Source organism: Muscardinus avellanarius (genome assembly GCF_963383645.1).
Source record: "Muscardinus avellanarius genome assembly, chromosome: 3".
Classification (NCBI taxonomy): domain Eukaryota; kingdom Metazoa; phylum Chordata; class Mammalia; order Rodentia; family Gliridae; genus Muscardinus; species Muscardinus avellanarius.
This window is the reverse complement of record NC_137788.1, coordinates 61,386,931-61,407,900: the sequence shown is the minus strand read 5'-3', so window position 1 is coordinate 61,407,900 and position 20,970 is coordinate 61,386,931. Positions and strand designations below refer to the sequence as shown.

Genomic DNA, 20,970 nt, shown 5'->3' with positions numbered 1-20,970 from the left:
CAATAAAAGTGAGTGTGATTGCGGCCCCTAAAGAGAAATCCCTGTACTGCACTCCCAGAGACTTGCGTAGCTTTGATAATCTCCTTGGGTCGGATATTTTGCAGTCCAACCCAGTGAAGGAGTAGTGGTGGCAGAGATACCACACCCTAGTCTCAGCTCACAGTGGGAAAACGCCCAGCCCGGCACCCCCACGGTCTTGTGCAGCCTCGATTAGCATCCTGAGTATGAGACTTTGCAATACAACCCAGGAAAGGAATAGTGGCGGCTGAGATTACCATAGACTTGAGATACAGAGCACCCTAAGTAAAGTCGTAGTGACCCAGGGAAGGCACAAAATTCTGAAATCATGGGAAAGAGGAACAACAATAGAGCAATGAATGCCCACAACCCCCATATTATCAGAACCTGATAACACAGAAATTCATAGATCTCCAGAAGATCAAATCAGAAATATAACTGTAGAAATAATACAGGACTTTTGAAAAGAATTTAGAGAGAGTCTAAAAGAAATAAAGGAAGCAATCATTGAGGTAAAGGCCTCAATTCAAAGTATAAACAATCAATTAGACCACATGGAGAATAGAATCTCGCTCCTGGAACATGAGCACTCCAAAAACGAATGCATAATTTATAACTTAGAAAAAAAAAATCAGACAGCAGGAATCTTGACATTGAAGAAATATGGGCCCATTTTAAGAGAACTAACCTAAGAATAATCGGAATAGAGGAGGGAAAAGAAGGTGAAACTAAAGGGATCAATAATATCTTCAAAGAAATAATAGAAAAATTTCCAAACATAGAATAAGAGGTCGATACACAGGTCCAGGAAACTTATAGAACTCCCTTTAGACAGGACCAGAGAAGAGGATCCCCATGCCACATAATTGTCAAAATGACCAATGTGGAAGCCAAGCGGAGAATCTTAAAGGCATCAAAAACAAAAGGCCAAGTGACATTCAGAGGCAAACCAATTAGCATCACTCTAGACTTCCCAAACCAAGTCATGAAAGCCAGAAGGGCTTGGAGTAACATATTCCAAACTCTGAAAGAAAACAAATTCCAGCCAAAAATTTTCTACCCACCAAAACTATCAAATTAGATGGAGAAATAAGAAGCTTCCATGACAAACAGAAACTGGAGGAATTTATGTCTTCAAAACCAGCGCTAGAGAAAATACTCAGAGATTAACTACAAAGAAAAAATAGGTAATACACACCAGGATTAGAGAAACAAGATTTTCCATCCAGCAGACAACTAAGAAAAGAAGAATATATTCATATGTTCATAGGTTAAAATATTTGGAGATTCACTATTTATTTTAGTCTTTTACCTATTTCTAAATTGTATTTCTAAATTGTATTGTTTGCTTTTATTGTTGCTAATTTTTAGGATTTCTATTTGGAATATTAATATACCTTCAGATATAGCATTTGGAAATATTTTATCCCATTGTATCAGTAACTTTTAATTCTGTTTACATTGTCTTAGGATGTACAATTTTTTTTTAGGAAGTTTGTTTATTCTTTTGTTGCCTGTGCCTTTGAAATCATATCCAAGAAATCACTGCCAATTTCAATGTTGTGAAGTGTTATGACCCAGCTTTTCTTCTAAAAGTTTATAGTCTTCTAAAAGTTTATAGTAAGATTTACATTTAGCCGGGTATGGTGGCGCACGCTTGTAATCCCCACGCTTGGGAGGCAGAGACAGGAGGATCTCGCAGGTTCGAAGCAATCCGCGCGCGCTGGCTTAGGAGACCCTGTTTCCAAATAAAAATGTAAAAATAGGTCTGGGAGTGTAGCCCGGAGGTAGAAGGGCTTCCAGGAACCCCAGTACCACCAAAAAAAAAAAAAAAAGATTTACATTTAGGTCTTTTATCTAGTTAATATTTGTATATGGTGTTAGGCAAGGGTCCAATCTTATTCTTTTTCATGTAATTATTATTTTTCAACAGTAGTTAGTAAAAAGATTATTATTTCCTTTACCAAATGTTCTTGAAAACTTTGTCAAAAATAACTTGACCATATATGGAAGAATTTATTTTTAGGCTTTTTATTTTACTCCACTGGTTTATATATCTGACTTTATAGCAATACTACACTGTTTCAATCATTGTAGCTCTATAAGGTTTGAAATCAGAAAATGTACATCTTTTAGCTTTATTCTTTTTTGAGATTGTTTTGGGTATTTAGAGTTCATATTTCATGTTAGGATAGACTTTTTCTGGAAAAAAAAATAAATGTACGATAGTTTTACCTTAAAAAAAAAAGAGAAAGAAATATCCTCTGGTAAGAAAGAAAGCAAAAAGAAATACTGAAATGTTATATCTAAGTGATCAAAAGTTTGATATCAAACAAATAAATCTGTTATGTGAGATTATCATTGTTAATTTTGGATAAATTGCTATATTATTAGATGTCAACCACTAAGCCTAGCATGGGAAGGAGGGGTGGGGTGGGGATTGGGTAGCGGCTAACTGGGCAATGTGTGCATGTTTGTCTACACAAGTTTTTATTCCATTATGATGTATGAATACAGTGCACCAATAAAAAAATTTTAAAAAAATAAAAGAAATAAAAAATAGGGCCGGGGTTGTTGCTCGGAGGTAGAATGCCCCTGGGTTCCATCCCCAGTACCACACACACAAAAAAAGATAAGAAATAGGAATTAAGCATAATGAGAAAGTTTTCCAAATTATGTACATTTAAAGATTATGGAGCCTTCTTTCTGCATATCTCCTACCAATTTACACACACCAAAATAACCTATAAGACTTATAAAGAAATATGGCGAATTCCCTGTATAGTTGCTTGAGATTTTCCATTGTATGATGAACTTTTGTATTTCCTCATTTTTCTAACCATTTGTTTCCTGTTTGCCTTTCCAACTTCATTTTCTGTTGTTACCCTTTCACTTTAGCCTATGTTAGACTTAAACACCTTTCCTTCCTGTTTTTACTAACACTTAGTACAGGGCTTAGAACATAGCTTTTATTCAGTACATTGTTATTGACTAAAAGTTAAACAGTGAATAAAGAAAGGGGTTGTTTTGAATGAATAAGTAAATAAGATGTTTATTCTGGTTGGCCAGTATTTTCTATTGGTGGAGAATCTAATATCACCTACCCCATGGCTAATGAAGTTAATATTTTAAAATACTTTTTCTTATTGAAAAGTTTAATTATATTTTTCTACCTTCTCAATCATATTTCCTTTTAATATTCTATAATGTTTTTCTTAATATTAAATACATTTTATGGAAGGCCATTGTTTTTGACCACCTTTTCATACTGGTCCCTAGCAGACTAGACCAAACCAGAATGGAGTCACTTATGCTGTGAATCACATAATCAAACTGAACTTTAATACAGGCAGCTTAAAAAAAAAAATTACAGGAGAGTCCAGCTAACCTGAGTCACTTTAATAGGGAAGCTCCCTCTATGTTAACCCTGTAAGGAAAACAGTTTTGAAACATCAATCTACTTGTTCTGCTTTTTTTGGCCCATCTGTGTCTAAAAGCCAAACTTCTCTGTTCAGCTCATTGGAATACTTATTTTATTTTATAGAACAAATTTGTTGTCCTATGTTAGAATCACACATATATACACACAAAGCACATCTTAAAATTTGTTACAAAATTATCTGTTGACAGTGTTTCATATAGAATTCTTTGTTCTCTATTCTTCATAATACTTCCTATAGATCAATGTTGAGATTGTAGTAAAGAAGATTGAATTGAGTAAGGGATTTTAAAGATATATAATACATTTAGAGCTTGTTTTTTCTAGTGATTTTTCCTAAAATAGTAATTATTAAAATGCAGTTATAATTCAATAAGAAATTAGTTGAAGTCTGATCATTGTTTTCTGAACTTTTATTCTTGTCTATTTTCTTTTTGTTACCCTTATTTTGTATACATGCCTTATTTCCTTTTAGGATAAATTTATTTCTATAGACAGAGTAAGAACACTTGGAGTAATAATGAATGTTTTATGGGACAAATATGCTAACATTTTCTATCTCCCCCCACCCCCTCCATTTTAGAGCTCCTCATCTGGGTAGAGAACTGGTGTGCAAAGAGAGTAAGAAAACCTTTAAAGCCACCATAGCCATGAGCCAGGAATTTCCCTTAGGGATTGAGTCGTAAGTTTGCTATTAACTATACATTTTTATGAAGTATGCTCAGTGGGATTAGCTGGTTACAGAGAGTAAAGGGCTATATGTTTTCTATGTGGAAGCTAGAAAGAAAATGGGAAACAACAGGGATTTTGGATAAATGAGAGAGAGAGAGTCTAGTAGAATATTGTAAGGGGATTTGGGGAGGGAGATGGGGAGTGGGAAAATGAGACTTGATGAAGGAAACAGTTAAAATAATAGTATGTCCATATATGAAGGTATGACTGCCAATCTCAATAATATGGCTGGGGGAACCCGGTAGGATCTGGAGGGAAACACACCAAGTGCTGTGTGGATGTATGTTTCTCATGATGTCTAAATATAATGTACCAGTAAAAGTATATGTTTTAAAAAGAAGATATTAAGCACCGGGTGTGGTAGCACACGCTTGTAATCCCTACACTTGGGAGGTGGAGACAGGAGGATCACACAGGTTCGAAGCCAGACGCGCTGGCTTAAGAGACCCTGTTTCAAAAATATAAAATAGGTCTGGGCGTGTAGCCCGGAAGTAGAAGGGCTTCCAGGAACCCCAGTACCCCCAAGAAGAAGAAGAAGAAGAAGGAGAAGAAATAAGAAGGATTTGGAGATTGAGATGAGAGGATCACAGGTTCAAGGATAGCTTTAGTAACTCGTGAGAGTCTCATCAAAGTAATTGTGACCCTGTTTCAAAATAAAAACAAAAATAAAAAATAAGGCTGGGGGTATAGCTCATAGGTAGAATGCCCCTAGTTTAATCCCTAGTATGACACACACACAAAAAGTGAATCTTTGTGCTCTTACAGTAAATGCATTTTTGTCTTACTCTTTTTGTTTTGATATTTTGTAGTATTGATTTACTGCTATTTTATTCTTTTCTTCCTAATATTCTGATTTCTTTTAGTTTGTCACTATTACAAAGAATATTTCAATGACCATTTTAAATATCCTTTCAGGTCTGAACTCACCACATGTTCCTTTTTTGTGTGTATGTGGTACTGGGGGAAAGAACCAAGGGGCTTTCTACTTCCGGGTTATACCTCTATTTTATAATTTATTTGGAAACAGGATCTCACTAAGTTGCTGAGGGTGGCTTTGAACCTGTGTGATTCTCCTGTCTCAGCCTCCCAAGCACTGGGATTACAAGTGTGCACCACCGCACTGGGCTCCACATGTTCCTTTTTGAAAGGTCCATTTTGGAGCAGTGGGTGGAATGGGAGGCAGGTAACTAGAGATGACTCTTGGTGGAACTGAAGTTTTAGGCTCCTCACTAAAGTGGGTGCCCCACACTTTTCTTAGTTCCATCCCTTTCCTGTCAAAAAAAGCAAAACAAAATGAAACCCGGCCTAATATGTTAATTTTTTTTTTTTTCTTAAGAGAAAAAAATAGGATTTTTTTTTTTTTCTTTTGGTGCTGGGGTTAAACCCAGGGATATTCTACCTCCAAGCTATACCCCTCCTCCTCCTCCTCTTCCTCCTCCTCCTTCTTCTTCCTTCTTTTTTTTTTTTTTTTTTTGTGGTACTGGGGTTCCTGGAAACCCTTCTACCTCCTGGCTACACTCCCAGACCTATTTTTATATTTTTATTTGGAAACAGGGTCTCTTAAGCCAGAGAGGCTGGCTTTGAACCTGCGTGATCCTCCTGTCTCCGCCTCCCAAGAGCGGGGGATTACAAGCGTGCACCACCACGCCCTGTTTACTTCTTATTTTGAAACAAATAAGTTGCATTCAGTTGCAGAGGGCCTCACCAAGTTGCTGAGGCTGGCTGTGAACCAAATTCTAGGATTACAAATGTGCACCACCATGCTTGGCTAGGACTCATTTTTAAACAAACTCCATACATAAAGCATAGTCTATACTAAAGCCGTAGAAAAGTAGAATGTTCTTGGTAGCCCATAGCTGTACATCAGAGAGAGAGATAATCTCAGAAAATGTGAGAAGGATTTTAGCCACATATATAAATTTGCCAATTTATTATATCTAGGATCCTGTTGACTTCATGATGTATTTATTTTATATTCTGTGTATTAATGAAAATGAAATTGTAGCTAATTTCACAATGATAGTAGTTTGAGGAGCTGTTCTGTTTTCAGAGTTTTTAATGTTAAAAAGGGTATCTTAATATATATGAAATGTGGTGATTTTATGTATGTATGTTTGTATGTATGTATGTATGTATGTAGTACTAGGGATTGAACCCAGAGGCATTCTGCCTCTGAGCTACACTCCTAGCCCTCATTTTATTTTTTACTTTTAGGTACAGGGTCTCACCAGGTGCCGGTGTATGTGTGAGTGTGTGTGTGCTTACTAGGGGCCTCACTAAATTGCTGGGACTGGCCTCAAACCTGAGATTCTCCTGTCTCAGCCTCCCAAGAATGCAAGAATAATGCATTCAAAAACCAAAGAATTTTTTTTCCCCCAGTACTTGGGACAGAACCCAGGGGCTTCATCCCTAGTACTACCTCCGAGCTACACCCCCCAGCTCCATTTTTTATTCTTTATTTTGAAACAGGGTCTCACTGAGTTGCAAAGGGTCTCTCTAAGTAGCTGAGGCTGTCCACAAACTGTGATCCTCCCCTCTCAGCCTCCCAAATACTGGGAATACAAGCGAGCGCCACCATGCCCGGCTCAAAGAATTCTTTATAGAATAAAAAACAGACCAAAGGACAAAAGGAAATTCTCTGTAAATGCAATGGAAAAACAGATAAAGATCATGAAACCAGTAAACCAGATTAAGATAAAATGAAAAATGATAGTGAAATGACAAGGACATTGTAAAGCTACAGAAATAAATTAAGCATTAAGCAACTCTATTAAATAATACATCAGGAACAAGAATGAAAGAATAGATGTGGCTGAAACTTAAAGTTTGATAACTCACTGTAAATGGAGAAAAGGATTAAAGGAAATAGATAAGCAGTAGATATGGAGGACAAAGGCGGTTCTGCCTTAGAATCATTGATATTCCACTTACATAGAAAGCCTACAAAATGTAACTGAAATAGTATTCAAAATATATAGATTTCTCTAATGAAGAACTGAATATATAGGATAACGATGATCAATGACAAAAGTATTCTGACTGAACTATTGGGCATTGGTTGTTAATAAAGAAATTTAAAGGCGTCTGGGTAGAGAAGTGTAAAGTAAGCCTGGCCCTGCATTCCCTCCTCCAATATTGGTAACAAGGAAAAAGAAAAGTAGAGAAAGTGTGATATGATATCTAGCTAAGATATATCACATATGTATATCATATATAATATATATATATCATATATAATATATATATATATCAAGGCAACTGAAGATATTCTCAGACACAAAATAATTCAAGAAATATAGCATATACAGGCCTTAATTGAAAGAAAAATACTGTTTGAAAATGAAATCCATTCAACCAGAAAACAGAAGGAGAAATTTTAATGTAATGACTAGTGTGAAACAGAATTATAAGAGATACTACCGAATTGTAGTTCAGATATAAAGATAGTATAATGGAGGCTTATGGGAGCCAGATTTCTCTTCAAGTATAAATACAAGAAACATTTACCAAATAGGCAAGAAGTCAAGGAATTTTAAGCATATAAAAGCTTTTCACATACATGATAAATTTTCAGTGAAATTTAGCCACCTAAACAGTAAGTCTAATGAAAGTACTCAGAAATTTAGAGTTCAGAAAGAAAACTAGTATAAGCTTTTCAGTCCACTTGAATAAGGAGCTAATATCAAACAACTGTGGACATTATGGCTGTACAAACAAAAGTTATAAACCTTGACATGACAAAATATAAATACATACATACATATATACCAGGAGACAGAAAATGTATAATTTCCTTATCCTTAATATCTAAAATTTAGAGTTGGGTGAGATGGTACAGGCCTGTAATCTCAGTACTTGGATGGCTGAGACAGGTGGATTGCAGGTTTATGACCAGCCTCAATTACTTAGTGAGGGCCTCCACAACTCTGTGAGAGCCTGTTTCAAAAATAAAGATTAAGTCTGGTGTGGTGTGCACACTTGTAATCCCAGTTCTTGGGAGGCTGAGAAAGGAGGATCACAGGTTTACAGCCAGCCTCCGCTACTTAGTGAGGCCTTTTACAACTTAGTGAGACTCTGTTTTAAAATAAGAATAAAATAGGGCCGGGGGTATAGCTAAGAGGTAGAATACCTCTGGGCTCAATTCCCAGTACTACAAAATTAAATAAATAAAAGACAGGCAGGCAGGCAGGCAGGCAGACAGACAGACAGACAGACAGACTGAAGGACTGAAGGCAGATGGACAGGCAGGCTGGAGGTAGAATGTTGGTTCAGTCCCCAGTATAGAAAGAAAGAAAAGAAGAAAGAGAGGGAGGGAGGAGGGGGAGAGAGAGAGAAAGAGAGAGAGGAGAGAGGGAGAGAGAGAGAGAGAGAGAGAGAGAGAGAGAGAGAGAGAGAGAGAGAGAGAAAGAGATAATAAAAAATAGAGCTGGAACTGGATGTGGTGGAACACACTTGGAGAGAGAGAAAGGGGGGGGATAATAAAAATTAGAGCTGGAACTGGATGTGGTGGAACACGCTTGTAATACCAGCACTTGGGAGGCTGAAACAAGAGGAACAAAGGTTCAAGGCCAGCCTCAGCTACTTAGACCCTCCGCAACAGAGTGAGACCCTGTTTTAAAATAAAGAATAAAAAATAGGCTGGGAGTGTAGCTTGGAAGTAGAATGACCCTGGGTTCAATAGGGACACACACACACACACACACACACACACGCGTCATATTGAATAAAAAAGTTTTTTCTGTTTCCATTTTTCAGATTATTGAATGTTTTAGAAGTAATAGCTCCCTTCAAGCACTTTAACAAGCTTAGAGAATTTGTTCAGATGAAGCTTCCTCCAGGTTTTCCTGTAAAACTAGGTAAGAAAAAAATTTAGATGTATTTTTAGCATCTGTTAGAAATGGAGTTGTTTATTGAAATTCATTATGAATATGTTTTAAAGGAAAATATATTTTCTGGTTGTGTATGTTATTTTCTTTACTTGCATGCATTGCTGTTTCATGTTTTATCATATATATAAAGCGCTTGATGAGAGTTGTAATTCTATCTAATTTAAATGAAATTGAGGGATACGAAAATATTTTAAACAATAAGATACTGGTAAACTAATGATACAATATAATAATGTTTCTAATATGAAATAGAGTGGAGTTGAGCCCAAATTTTTAGTGTACTCTTGACATTCTGCATAGTAGGAATGTTTTTGGAAACAGTAGTCACTATTTAGTAGTCACTATTCATGGATAAAGTAATATTTATACATTTTACTTTTCAGTCAATTTTTATTTTTTTATTTTTTATTTATTTATTTATTTTTTGGTGTGTGCGTGGTACTGTGGATTGAACCCAGAGGCATTCTACCTCTGTGCTACACTCCTACACTCATTTTTTTTTTTTTTTCAATAGTGGGAATGGATCCCAGGGGCATTCTACCTATGAGCTATACCCCCAGCCTGACTTTTTTTTTATTTCTTTTTGAAGCAGGGTCTCACTAAGTTCCAGAGGGCCTCACTAAGTAGCTGAGGCTGGTTGTGAACCTGCAATCCTCCTGTTTCAGCCTCTCAAGTACTGGGATTACAAGCATGCATCATCACATCCGGCTCATATTTTATTTTTTATTTGGAAATAGAGTCTCACTAAGTTGCTGAGAGCCTCACTAAGTTGCTGAAGCTGGCCATGAACCTATGACTTTCCTGTCTCAGCCTCTCAAGTACTGGGATTACAAGCATGTACTACCATGCCTGGCTCAGTCTTAATTTTAAACTTAGTTTCATTATAAGCAATGATCTTTAGAAGCATCCAACTTTCTTTTTTCTTTTTTCTTTTTCTTTTTTTTTTTTTTTTTTTGTGGTACTGGGGGTGGAACCTAGGGGCTTTTTTACCTCTGGGCTATACTCCCAGACCTATTTTATACTTTATTTGGAAACAGGGTCTCACTAAGTTGCTGAGAGCCTCACTAAGTAGCTGAGGCTGGCTTCAAACCTGCACGATCCTCTTGTCTCAGCCTCCCAAATTCTGGGATTACAAGCGTGTGCCACTACACCTGGCTTAAAATAAAGAATAAAAAATAAGGTAACTCAGTGAGACACTGTTTCAAAATAAAGAATAAAATATAGGGCTGGGGGTGGTGGCACACACTTGTGTCTCAGCACTTGGGAGGCTGAGACAGGAGGATCTGGCTTCAAGGACAGCCTCAGCTACTTAGTGAGGCCCTTTGCAATTCAGTGAGACATTATTTCAAAAGAAAGAATAAAAATAGGTCTGAGGGTGTAGCTTGGAGGTAGAATGCCCCTGGGTTTCATCGCCACTACCACCAAAAAAAAAAAAAAAAAAAAAAAAAGAAGCTATCTCAATGTTTTAAGCTTATACTTCAAAAACCTAGGGGGAAAAGCAAAATAAATCCAAAGCATATACAAAAAGAATATAAAAATTATTCATTTTTTTAAAGATACAAGTAATCAGCAGACTTATAGAAAGTCTGATATAAAAGAAAACACAAATTACTGATGCAAGGAAAGAAATGGTATAGTACCATAGTACCACAGTTTTTTAAGAAATCAAAAGAATAATAAGTACAATAAGGAAAGAAAAAAAATAAAAGGCATTCACAATAGAAAATAAGACCTTTCTTAGTTACAAATTATATGCTTGTACAGGTAGAGAAACCCAAAGATTCTACGAAAAACACATTAAGTAGTGAGGAAGCTTATCAGAGTTACATGATAGACGTTTAAAAACTCAGTATTTTTACCTGCTAGCAATGAACAAAAAGACTTAAAAATTAAATACTATTTATAATCATTAACAATGGAAATACATAAGTATAAATATAACATGCATAGGCTTATATACTGAAAATTATGCAACACTGATAAAATGAAGATCTGAATAAATTGACATACCATGTTCATGGATTGAAAGACAACATAGGAAAAATGTCAGTTTTCCCCAGACTGATATATGAGTTTAACATAATTTCTATCTGAATTCCAGCAAAAAATATAATTTTTAGCCAGGCCTGGTGGCGCACGCTTGTAATCCCAGTATTTGGGAGGCTGAGACAGGAGGATCATGGTTCACAGACAGCCTTAGCTACTTAGTGAGGCCCTTTGCAACTCATTGAGACCCTGTTTCAAAAATAAAGAATAAAAAAAATAGGTCTGGGGGTGTAGCTCAGAGGTAGAATGCCCCTGGGTTCAATCCCCAGTACCGCCAAAAAAAAAAGAAAAATATTATTTTTAGTTACAGCAAAGGTTATTTCTGAAATTTACATTAGAGGTGAAAGAAACTAGAAGAGCTTTATTAATTTAGAATAGTTATATTAGTTTACTAGAGTTGCCATAAAAATTTTTCAGAAACTTGAGTGATTATGTTTAATATATGTAAAATATAAAATAGGTCTGGGAGTGTGGAAAGTATAAAAATAGCTCAGAGGTGGAAAGCCCCTGAGTTCTATCTCTAGTACCACAAAAAAATTTTTTTTAAAAGACCCCCAATTAAGCCTTACAGTTTATACAAAAGTTGAAATGGTTCATAAACTTAAATTATTTGCAAGTGTAAAGCTATAAAATATTTAGGAAATAAACATAAAAATTGAGTGAGAAACTAAAGAAATTTTATTGTTTTACAGTTTTGGGAGCTAAAAGTCTAAGATTAGGGTGTCAATAGGGTCAGTTCCTTTTTAAGGCTATGGTGAAATTTATATTTCATACCTCTCCTTTAGCTTTTGATGGTTTTATTTGTCCCATAAAAGCATTCCAATTTCTGCCTTTATCTTCCCTTGATACTGTGTGTGTGTGTGTGTGTGTGTGTGTCTGCACACTAATGTGGAGACTCCTAAGCCAATTACCTGTTCAATGAACATTATTTCCAAACAAACTCATATTCTGAAGTACTGAGAGTTATAACTCAAACATATTTATTCTGAGAGAGAACAAGTCTACCCAATAACAACAGCTAAAACTATTTTTAAAAGAATAGCATGTGATGGATGGATTTGACATTTATGATATTGCTATAGTAATTAAGATTTGTGTGGTTTTGGCTGGGAGATATAGGCATAGATCAGTAGAACAGAGAATCTAGAAATAGGTTCTCATAAAATATGCCTCATTTTGACAAAGCTGAAAAGCAGTTCATTGGTGGAGTTTTTCTTACAAATGATGCTGGAGTAATTGGATATCCAAAGGCAAAAAAAATCAACCTCTGCCAGGCGTGGTGGCGTGAGCTTGTAATCCCAATACTTGGGAGGCTGATACAGGAGGATCATGCAGATTCTAAGCCAGCCTCAGCTACTTAGTGAGGCTCTCAGCAACTTAGTGAGACCCTGTTTCCAAATAAAATATAAAATAGGTCTGGGAGTGTGGAAAGTATAAAAATAGCTCAGAGGTGGAAAGCCCCTGGGTTCTATCTCTAGTACCACAAAAAAAATTTTTAAAAAGACCCTCAACTAAAGCCTTACAGTTTATACAAAAGTTGAAATGGTTCATAGACTTAAATTATTTGCAAGTGTAAAGCTATAAAATATTTAGGAAATAAACATAAAAATTATTGTGGATCTAGATTTAGGCAGCAAGTTCTTACACTTTACACTAAAAGCTTGATTCATTAAAGAAAATATCAATAAGATGAACTTTATCTGAAATTAAAATTTTTTTGCTCTGTGAAAGACCCAGGTTTTTAAGAAGATACAGGGTTACAGAGGGGAAAATATTTTCAAAACACTATGAACTCTCATATATAAAGAATATATAAAGAAAACTCTAGCTGGGTGTGGTAGTCTATTATGACTTTAATCTCAGTACTTGGACTGCAGGCTTGAGGCCAGCCTCAGCAAAACCATTTGAAAATAAAAATAAAATAGGGCTTTTAGTTTTTATTTTGTCCCCGGGTTCAACCCCAGTAGCATATAGAAACACATACACACCAAAAATAAATAAATAAATAAAATAAACCCCAAAAAACAAAAAAACACTCAAAACTTATTAGTAAAGCCAGGCATGATGGCGCATGCTTATAATCCCAGCGCTTGAGAGGCTGAGACAGGAGGATCGCACAGGTTCAAAGCCAGCCTCATCTACTTAGTGAGGCTCTCAGAAACTTAATGAAACCCTGTTTTCAAATAAAGTATAAAACAGGTCTGGGAATATAGCCCAGTGGCAGAAAAGCCCCTGGGTTCCACCCCAAGTACCATTTTAAAAAAAAGAAAGAAAGAAAAAGAATGTTAGAATGTTAGAGTGCCCCTGAGTTCAATACTCATTACTACAAAAACAAAAAAATTGTGATACAAGCAGATATTTTTGTATTATGATTTTATTAGAATTGCATATTAACTTATCATTATCTCAAAAACTTTATTTTCTTTAGATAATTTTTATCTCTTTATATAATTCATATATAATTCATATAATTCAAATTTAGTGGAAGCTGTGTTTTTATCTTAATCTCTTTAAGATTTGACCTTTTGGAACCTGTGGCTCAATTACTGAGACAAGTGATTTACATTTCCTCTGATGTCTTGATGAGTACTCTCTGGCTGCTCCTCTGGATAGAACACGTATCTTTTCCCTCTTGTAACCCTATGTTATATTTTTACCACATATGCTAAAACTTAAGATACATTGCTAGTCTGCTTACACCCTCTCTTGGCTTTTATCTGATCCAGAGTAAAAGCTGAGTCTTTCCCTAGGCCTAATAAACCCCACCTGATCCAGCTGTGCGCACCCTGACTTCATCTCAGTTGCTCATCTCCCTCATTCCCTTGGCTCAGCCATACTTGCCTCCTTAGTTGTTCCCAGAATATAGCAGACTCTTGCCTCTATGGACTTTTGTATTTCTTATTGTTTCTCTTTGGAACTTTTATCCTCTAGGCAACTACATGTTTTGTCTTTTTCAGTTTTTTGTTGAAAGGTCACTTCTTTGAGATTTTTCTTTGAACTACCCCCGACAATAGACCCAGTTTTTCTATCATGCTTTATTTTTCTCTTTGATTTTGAGACAGGGTCTCACTAGTTGCCAGGATTGGCCTCAAACTTATAGTCATCCTATATTGATCTTCTGAGTAGCTGGTATTACAGGCATACCTCACTGAGCCCTGGCTTATATTTGCCCATTATTACTGTCAGATTTTCACTTATAAGCTCAGCCAAAAATATATTTCATTTAGAAAGAAGACAATTAGACTGTGTTCTATGGCATTTCTCAAATTCTGTTGAGACTGTTGTTAAGGGATGGATTTTTTTTTTAGCATTTTAAAACAACAGCAAGAAAAATTTTATTGTATTTTACTTAGATTAGTAAGGATAAAAATAAATCTAAAGATGTCAGGATACAAAAAGTTAAAAGGTATTTCTCAGCTGGGCATGGTGGGGCACACTTGTAATCCCAGCATTAGAAGGCTGAGACAGGAGGATCTCAGTTGTGGACAGCCTCAAGTACTTAGTGAGGCCCTTTGCAACTGAGTGAGATACTGTTTCAAAATAAAGAATAAAAAATAGGGCTGGGGGTATAGCTCGGAGGTAGAATGCCTCTGGGTTCCATCCCCATACCTCAAAAAAATAAAGTTATTTCTCTGCTCCAAGAAAAAGAAAATAGACTTGTAGAATTTGACATTACTTTCTTATAACTGGGAAGCAATGGAATCTTGCAACTTTCTTTGTCTGTGGGGGGCTCCTAAGAACTATTCTACCCCAGCTCTCTTGTATTATTATTATTATTTTTTTTTTGTGGTACTGGGAGTGGAACCCAGAGGCTTTCTACCTCCGGGCTATACTCCCAGACCTATTTTATATTTTATTTGGAAACAGGGTCTCACTAAGTTGCTGAGAGCCTCACTAAGTAGCTGAGGATGGCTTCAAACCTGTGTGATCCTCCTGTCTCAGCCTTCCAAGCGTGGGGATTATAAGCGTGTGCCACCACACCCTGCTCTTGTATTTCTTATTTTGAAATAGGTTGATGAGTCTTGCTATGTTCCTTAGGCTGTACTCAAACCTGCAAACCTCCTGTTTCAGCCTCCCAAGCACTGGGATTACAGGTGTGCACCACCACACCTGACTAGGATCTTGTAATTTTCTAATCTTTTGTTATCTTTTCTTCCCTATCAATACCCTATTATTCAAAATACGTATGCTCAGTATTAGTCATGTATTTGGATTTGTCTGGTCTTGGAGTAATATTTTTTACACTTTAAGGAGTATGGACAACTATAACAGTACTTTGTAGTTTGCAAACATTGATTTTTATAGTGTCATTATTGATTACTTTCTCTGTAGATATACCCGTGTTTCCCACGATCACAGCCACTGTGACTTTTCAGGAGTTTCGATATGATGAATTTGATGGCTCCATCTTTTCCATACCTGATGACTACAAGGAAGATCCAAGCAGGTTTCCTGACCTTTAATTGACATTGGAAATGATGCTGTCTAAGAAGAGAATGCAAAGACCCCATAAGTGAATCCAGATAGCGGGCAAATGCTTCCATAAATAAAAGGGAATTACATGTTGAACTGACACATCAGTAATGATATAAAGAAATGGGCGTCTAATAAGAATGTCAGCACGTTTCCTGATGTGCCATTTTCAGTCTTTTTAAAAATATACTTATTATAAGTGTAATAGTTTGACACCTTAATGACCCTAAGACCTTCGTATGTAAAGCAGCTATGAGTGCTGTGATTTGTTTTTAAAAATTTTTACACTTCTTGTTGAAATATATATGCATAAAAATATATCTATATATCTATATCTAAACACTCCTGGACCATTAACATTAATTAAATGTCTTAAGAGATATGAAGTCCTTTTAAACTTGTCATCTTATATTCAAGGTGACATTTATAAATATTCCTTCAAGTTTTTTTCATAAATTGTAAACTATGTAACATTATGTATAGTTCAGTAATTTGAATGTTTGTTCAATATAATGAACTAGAAGGAATGCAATTTTCCATAGATGGCTGAACCAAATGGTAACCATTAAACAGTTGCATTTATATGTTGCAATACATTTGAGAAGGAGCATTCACTCTGCAGGGAATAAGGTACCTCCTTTAGCACCTTAGTGCAATTCATTGTGGTGCTATTTGTTTTTATCTGAATTCTTTCTTCAACAAAAAATGTTTGTTACTAATCCTTCCTTTCATAGAACCTCTATTTATTTATTTATTTATTTATTTTCTAAACTTGAATTTAGGAGTCCTTGTTATGTTCATGATAAGGTACGGTTAGCATGCTTAAAGATAGCCCTCTTACAAAATCTCAGCACTTTAAACAAATTCCAAATTTTTAACTTGCTTCCTAATAAGTGCACGTAAGTCTGGTTTTGTTTGTTTTTAGTGGAATATGAATCATTGGTGTCAATTTAAAAAAAAAACACATATTTTGGATAATCCTATGTATTTAATGCTTTCAAAGTAAGGTTAAAAACATTTTATATGCTAACAGAATATATTTGCTACAAGCTAAAGGCCAGAAGCATATACAAAATTGATGGTTCCTATTGTTTATTTTTTTTTAGGTCACAGGAAAATATTTATTGATTTTTAATTGTATCCGAATTGTTAAAATCATGCATTACTCATTTTTGCACTTAAAATTTTTCATATTTATTCCAAGATGGTTTGAAGGTCCAAGAATGAAAGTAAATTAGAGTATAATGTATAGCAATCATAAAGTATCATGATGTATTAAAGAGCTTATTAGCTAACTGTTCTTAAAATCTGTTCTGATGAATTTGTCAAGAATGCATCTGTCAAGTTTTTTTAGTGACTATTAGTATAAGCTTTTTCCAGAATTTTAATTGAGTTTAGAGACTTTTATTGAAGATCTTAAAACCACATCTTCCATACATACATTGCATACGTTGACCTTTTATTAAATACATTTTATAATGAAAAATAATCATAGTTAAAAATTGAAGAATTAGTCACTACCTTATGTGGATCTGGTAAATTTTGAGGAAAAAAATGAGTAATCCCAGAAATAGCTTTGTTGAAGAGAATTTGATCCCTAATTAGGGGATGGTTGTCATCAAGTAACTTAGAAACTGGAAATATCTTGTCAATGGCTGTTAAGAGGTTTGAGACTCTGAAAGAAAGTGACCACTATTGCTTTCAGGCTCCCTTATTTTGTAGGACTGTGGTATAATTTCAGGAATATACTACAGGTCCTTTCTAAGTGCTGACAAATTAGGGGGGGAAAAAAAAGGCAGCCTGGAATTTATATATTTCTTACCAGCTGTGACTTTGCTGGGGTACACTGGAGGTAAGAAGACTACTGAAACTTCTGCACTTGAATCTGTTTTTAAGATTTACCTTTTCTTTAAAGAATAATAGAAACAGATTGTCCATTCCAAAATGTCCTTCACTCCAATCACAAAGAACAAACAAATGTCAATATCTCTTATGATGGTAGAAAAAAAGGAGTCGATTAATGCAAATAAACTTTTCACAATATTATAAATTTTAAAGTGTGCCTTTTATTCCAGTTAATGAATGAAGCTATGTGCTGTTTTAAAATAAATAGATAATAATGCCATACATTTTTATTATCTCACATAAAAGTTAAGATTTTGTACTTTAGGTACATAAAATGTCTCTTCCATTTGTGATTTTAGAAATTTTAAATGGAGAAGAGGTTCCATAAGATAGTCATTTCAAATGGCCATGTAGAAATTCTCAATATTGAAGATATGGTTCCTGTCTTCAGGAAATTATTCTCAAATGAGATTAGTTTTTCCTCTGTACACATTATGAGTACAGAGAGCTGTCAGACTTCATGAAAGGGAAGTATAAAGTAGATACCCTGATTACTGTGAATTCAAGCGATGGTTTGGAAATTGACATGTCTGTAGAAACAGAAAAACCAGTTTCCTTCTGTTCAGAACCAGTGTTAAGTCTCTTGCTAACAAAAATAGTATTGTGCACATACAGCTCATTATTCACACCTTGGGGGAAGGGAGCCTTCTTTCTAATTTCTGCAAAGTATACAGCAGATGACAATATCCTGAAGATATTGTTTTATCACCAAGGCCATAAAATGGCTAGAATAAAGAAGAAGATAAGGAGTGCTTCCTTTTGCTCATGAATGTTACTTCTCTTTGCATGCAGTGTGTTAGTGAAAAAGTTGTAGTGGAAAACGTTTTTTGGGGGGTACTGGGAATGGAACCCAGGGGTGTCCTACCTCTGAGCTACACCCCAGCCGTACTTTTTATTCTTTATTTTGAAATGGCCTCACTGTGTTGCAAAGGGCCTCACTAAATAGCTGAGGCTGTCCACTAACTGCAATCCTCCCACCTCAGCCTCCCAAATGCTGGAATTATAAGTGTGCATCACCACATTCGGCTTGGAGTGGAAAATTTAAGGTGAGTCAGGTGTGGTTGTGCATGCCTATAATCTCAGTGCTTGGGAGACTGAGCCAGTAGGATCACAGGTTCAAGGCCAGACTCAGCAATGTAGTGAGACTCTGAGTGACTTAGCAAGACTGTTTAAAAACAAAAAAAAGAGGTGTAGCTCAGAAGTATAATGCCCTTGGGTTCAATCCCCAGTACCACAAAGGAGGGGGTAAATATTTCAGTGTCCTAGTTGTATGCTAGCCAGATCACTGGATATGGTAGTGCATGCCTGTAATCCCATACTTAAGAGGCTGAGACAAGAGAATCACAGAATTGAGGACAGCCTTATCAAATTAGTGAGGCTGTCAGCAGTTTACCAAGACCCTGTTTCCAAATTAAAAAAAAAAAAATAGGGCTAGTTATATAGTTTGGATGTAGACTGTCCCTAGGTTCAATCCCTAACACCACAAAGAAAATAATAATAATAAAAAAAAAAAGTCTCAGGGTAAGCAGGGCATGGTGGTTCATACCTATAATCCTAAACAGGCTGAGACAGGAGGATCACAGATTCAAAGCCAGCCTCAGCAACTTAGGCTGTCAGCAACTTCGTGAAATCCTGTTAAATAAAAATTAAGATAGGGCTGGGAGTATAGAACAGAGGTAGATGTAGGTTCCATTCCCACTGAGGGTGTAGCTGTGGAGAAATACTCCATGATTCTCCAGTACCTCCAGCAAATGGTATATTAAACTTTTTTTCTCAAATTAACAAAATACGTTTTTCCAAAGTTGTTATATTTAAAACCTTTCCTTCCTTCTTTTCTTTTCCTTCCTTCCTTTCTTTCTTTCTTTCTTTCTTTCTTTCTTTCTTTCTTTCTTTCTTTCTTTCTTTCTTTCTTTCTTTCTTTCTTTCTCTTTCTTTCTGCTACTGGGGATTGAATTTAGGAGCATTCTACTTCCAAGCTACATAAACAACCTTGCTGGGATTAGAGGCATACACCACCATGCCCATCTAAAATTGGGATTTTTTTTTTTTTTTTTTTTTGGTGGTACTGGGGGTGGAACCCAGGGTTTTTTCTATCTCTGAGCTATACTCTCAGACCTATTTTATACTTTATTTGGAAACAGGGTCTCACTAAGTTGCTGAGAGCCTCACTAAGTAGCTGAGGCTGGCTTTGACCTGTGCGGTCCTCCTGTCTCAGCCTCCCAAGCACTGGGATTACAAGCATGCACCACCACACACTGACTGGGAACTGGGAATTGATCTGCAGGCCATTCTACCTTTGAGCTTTGAGCTACACTTCCAGCCTATTCTCATCATCATCTCCTCTTCCTCTTCCTCCTTTTTTTGTGGTACAGGGGAGTGGAACCCAGGGGTTTTTCTACCTTTGGGCTACACCCCCAGCCCTATTTTTTGGGGGGGGAAACAGGGTCTCATTAAGTTGCTGAGAGCCTAAGTAGCTGAGGCTGGCTTCGAACCTGTGTGATCCTCCTGTCTCAGCCTCCCAAGGGCTGGGATTACAAGCGTGCGCCACCACGCCGGGCGCAATCACTACCTTCATCTTTTTTTTTCCTTCTCCTCCTTCTCCTCCTCTTTCTTTTTGTGGTACTAGGGATGAAACCCAGGGCCATTGTTCCTCTAAGCTACAACCCCAGCCCTACTTTTTAGTCTTTTTTTAAGTCTTTTTTTTTTTTTTTTTTTTTTTTTTTAAGCAGGATCTCACTGATTTGTGAAGGGCCTTACTAAGTAGCTGAGGCTGTTTGGGAACTGCAATCCTTCATTCTCAGCTTCCTGAATTCTGTTTCAGGTAGTACTTATTCTTTGCTTAGCTGTTTGTTTGATGGAAATTATTGTTCCTTTGGTTCTGGCATTTATTACTTTTTTCTTCTCTGCAATTGATTTCTGAATAATTTCTCTAGTGCTGGGTGTGTGTGTGTGTGTGTGTGTGTGTGTGTGTGTGTGTATGTGGTACTGGGAGTGGAACCCAGGGGCTTTCTACCTCCGGGCTATACTCCCAGACCTATTTCCTATTTTATTTGGAAACAGGGTCTCACTAAGTTGCTGAGAGCCTCACTAAGTAGCTGAGGCTGGCTTCGAACCTGTGCGATCCTCCTGTCTCAGCCTCCCAAGTGCAGGGATTACAAGCGTGTGCCACCATGCCAGGCTCTCGTGCTGGTTTTGAAAACGAATTCTTTGGGCTTCTGTTTGTCGTAGAAGATTTTTATTTCCCTTTCAAATTTGAGAGATGGTTTTCCTGGGTAAGAAGTTTTTGGCTGCAAGTTGTTTTCTTTTTTTTCTTTGCGGGTCTGGGGATGGAATCCAGGGGTATTTGTCCTCCGAATTACACTCCTGCCCTGTTTTTATTCTTTATTTTGAAACAGGGTATAACTGAGTTGCAGAAGGCCTCACTGAGTAGCTGAGGCTGTCTACGAACCGCTATCCTCCGGTCTTAGC

General features: G+C 36.3%; 1 protein-coding gene across 1 annotated transcript in view; it reads left to right on the top strand.

The window, feature by feature from the left end:
* Positions 1-15,587, top strand: part of ANKRD13C (ankyrin repeat domain 13C) — a gene marked incomplete at both ends in the record, with an annotated part of 93,729 nt that extends 78,142 nt beyond the window's left edge. Inside the window, 3 exons of the mRNA XM_080692107.1 lie at positions 4,041-4,139; positions 8,945-9,045; positions 15,457-15,587. Of these exons, the coding sequence (XP_080548233.1) occupies positions 4,041-4,139; positions 8,945-9,045; positions 15,457-15,587 (331 nt within the window). The remainder of the gene's footprint in view (positions 1-4,040; positions 4,140-8,944; positions 9,046-15,456) is intronic.
* Positions 15,588-20,970: the final 5,383 nt, after the last annotated feature.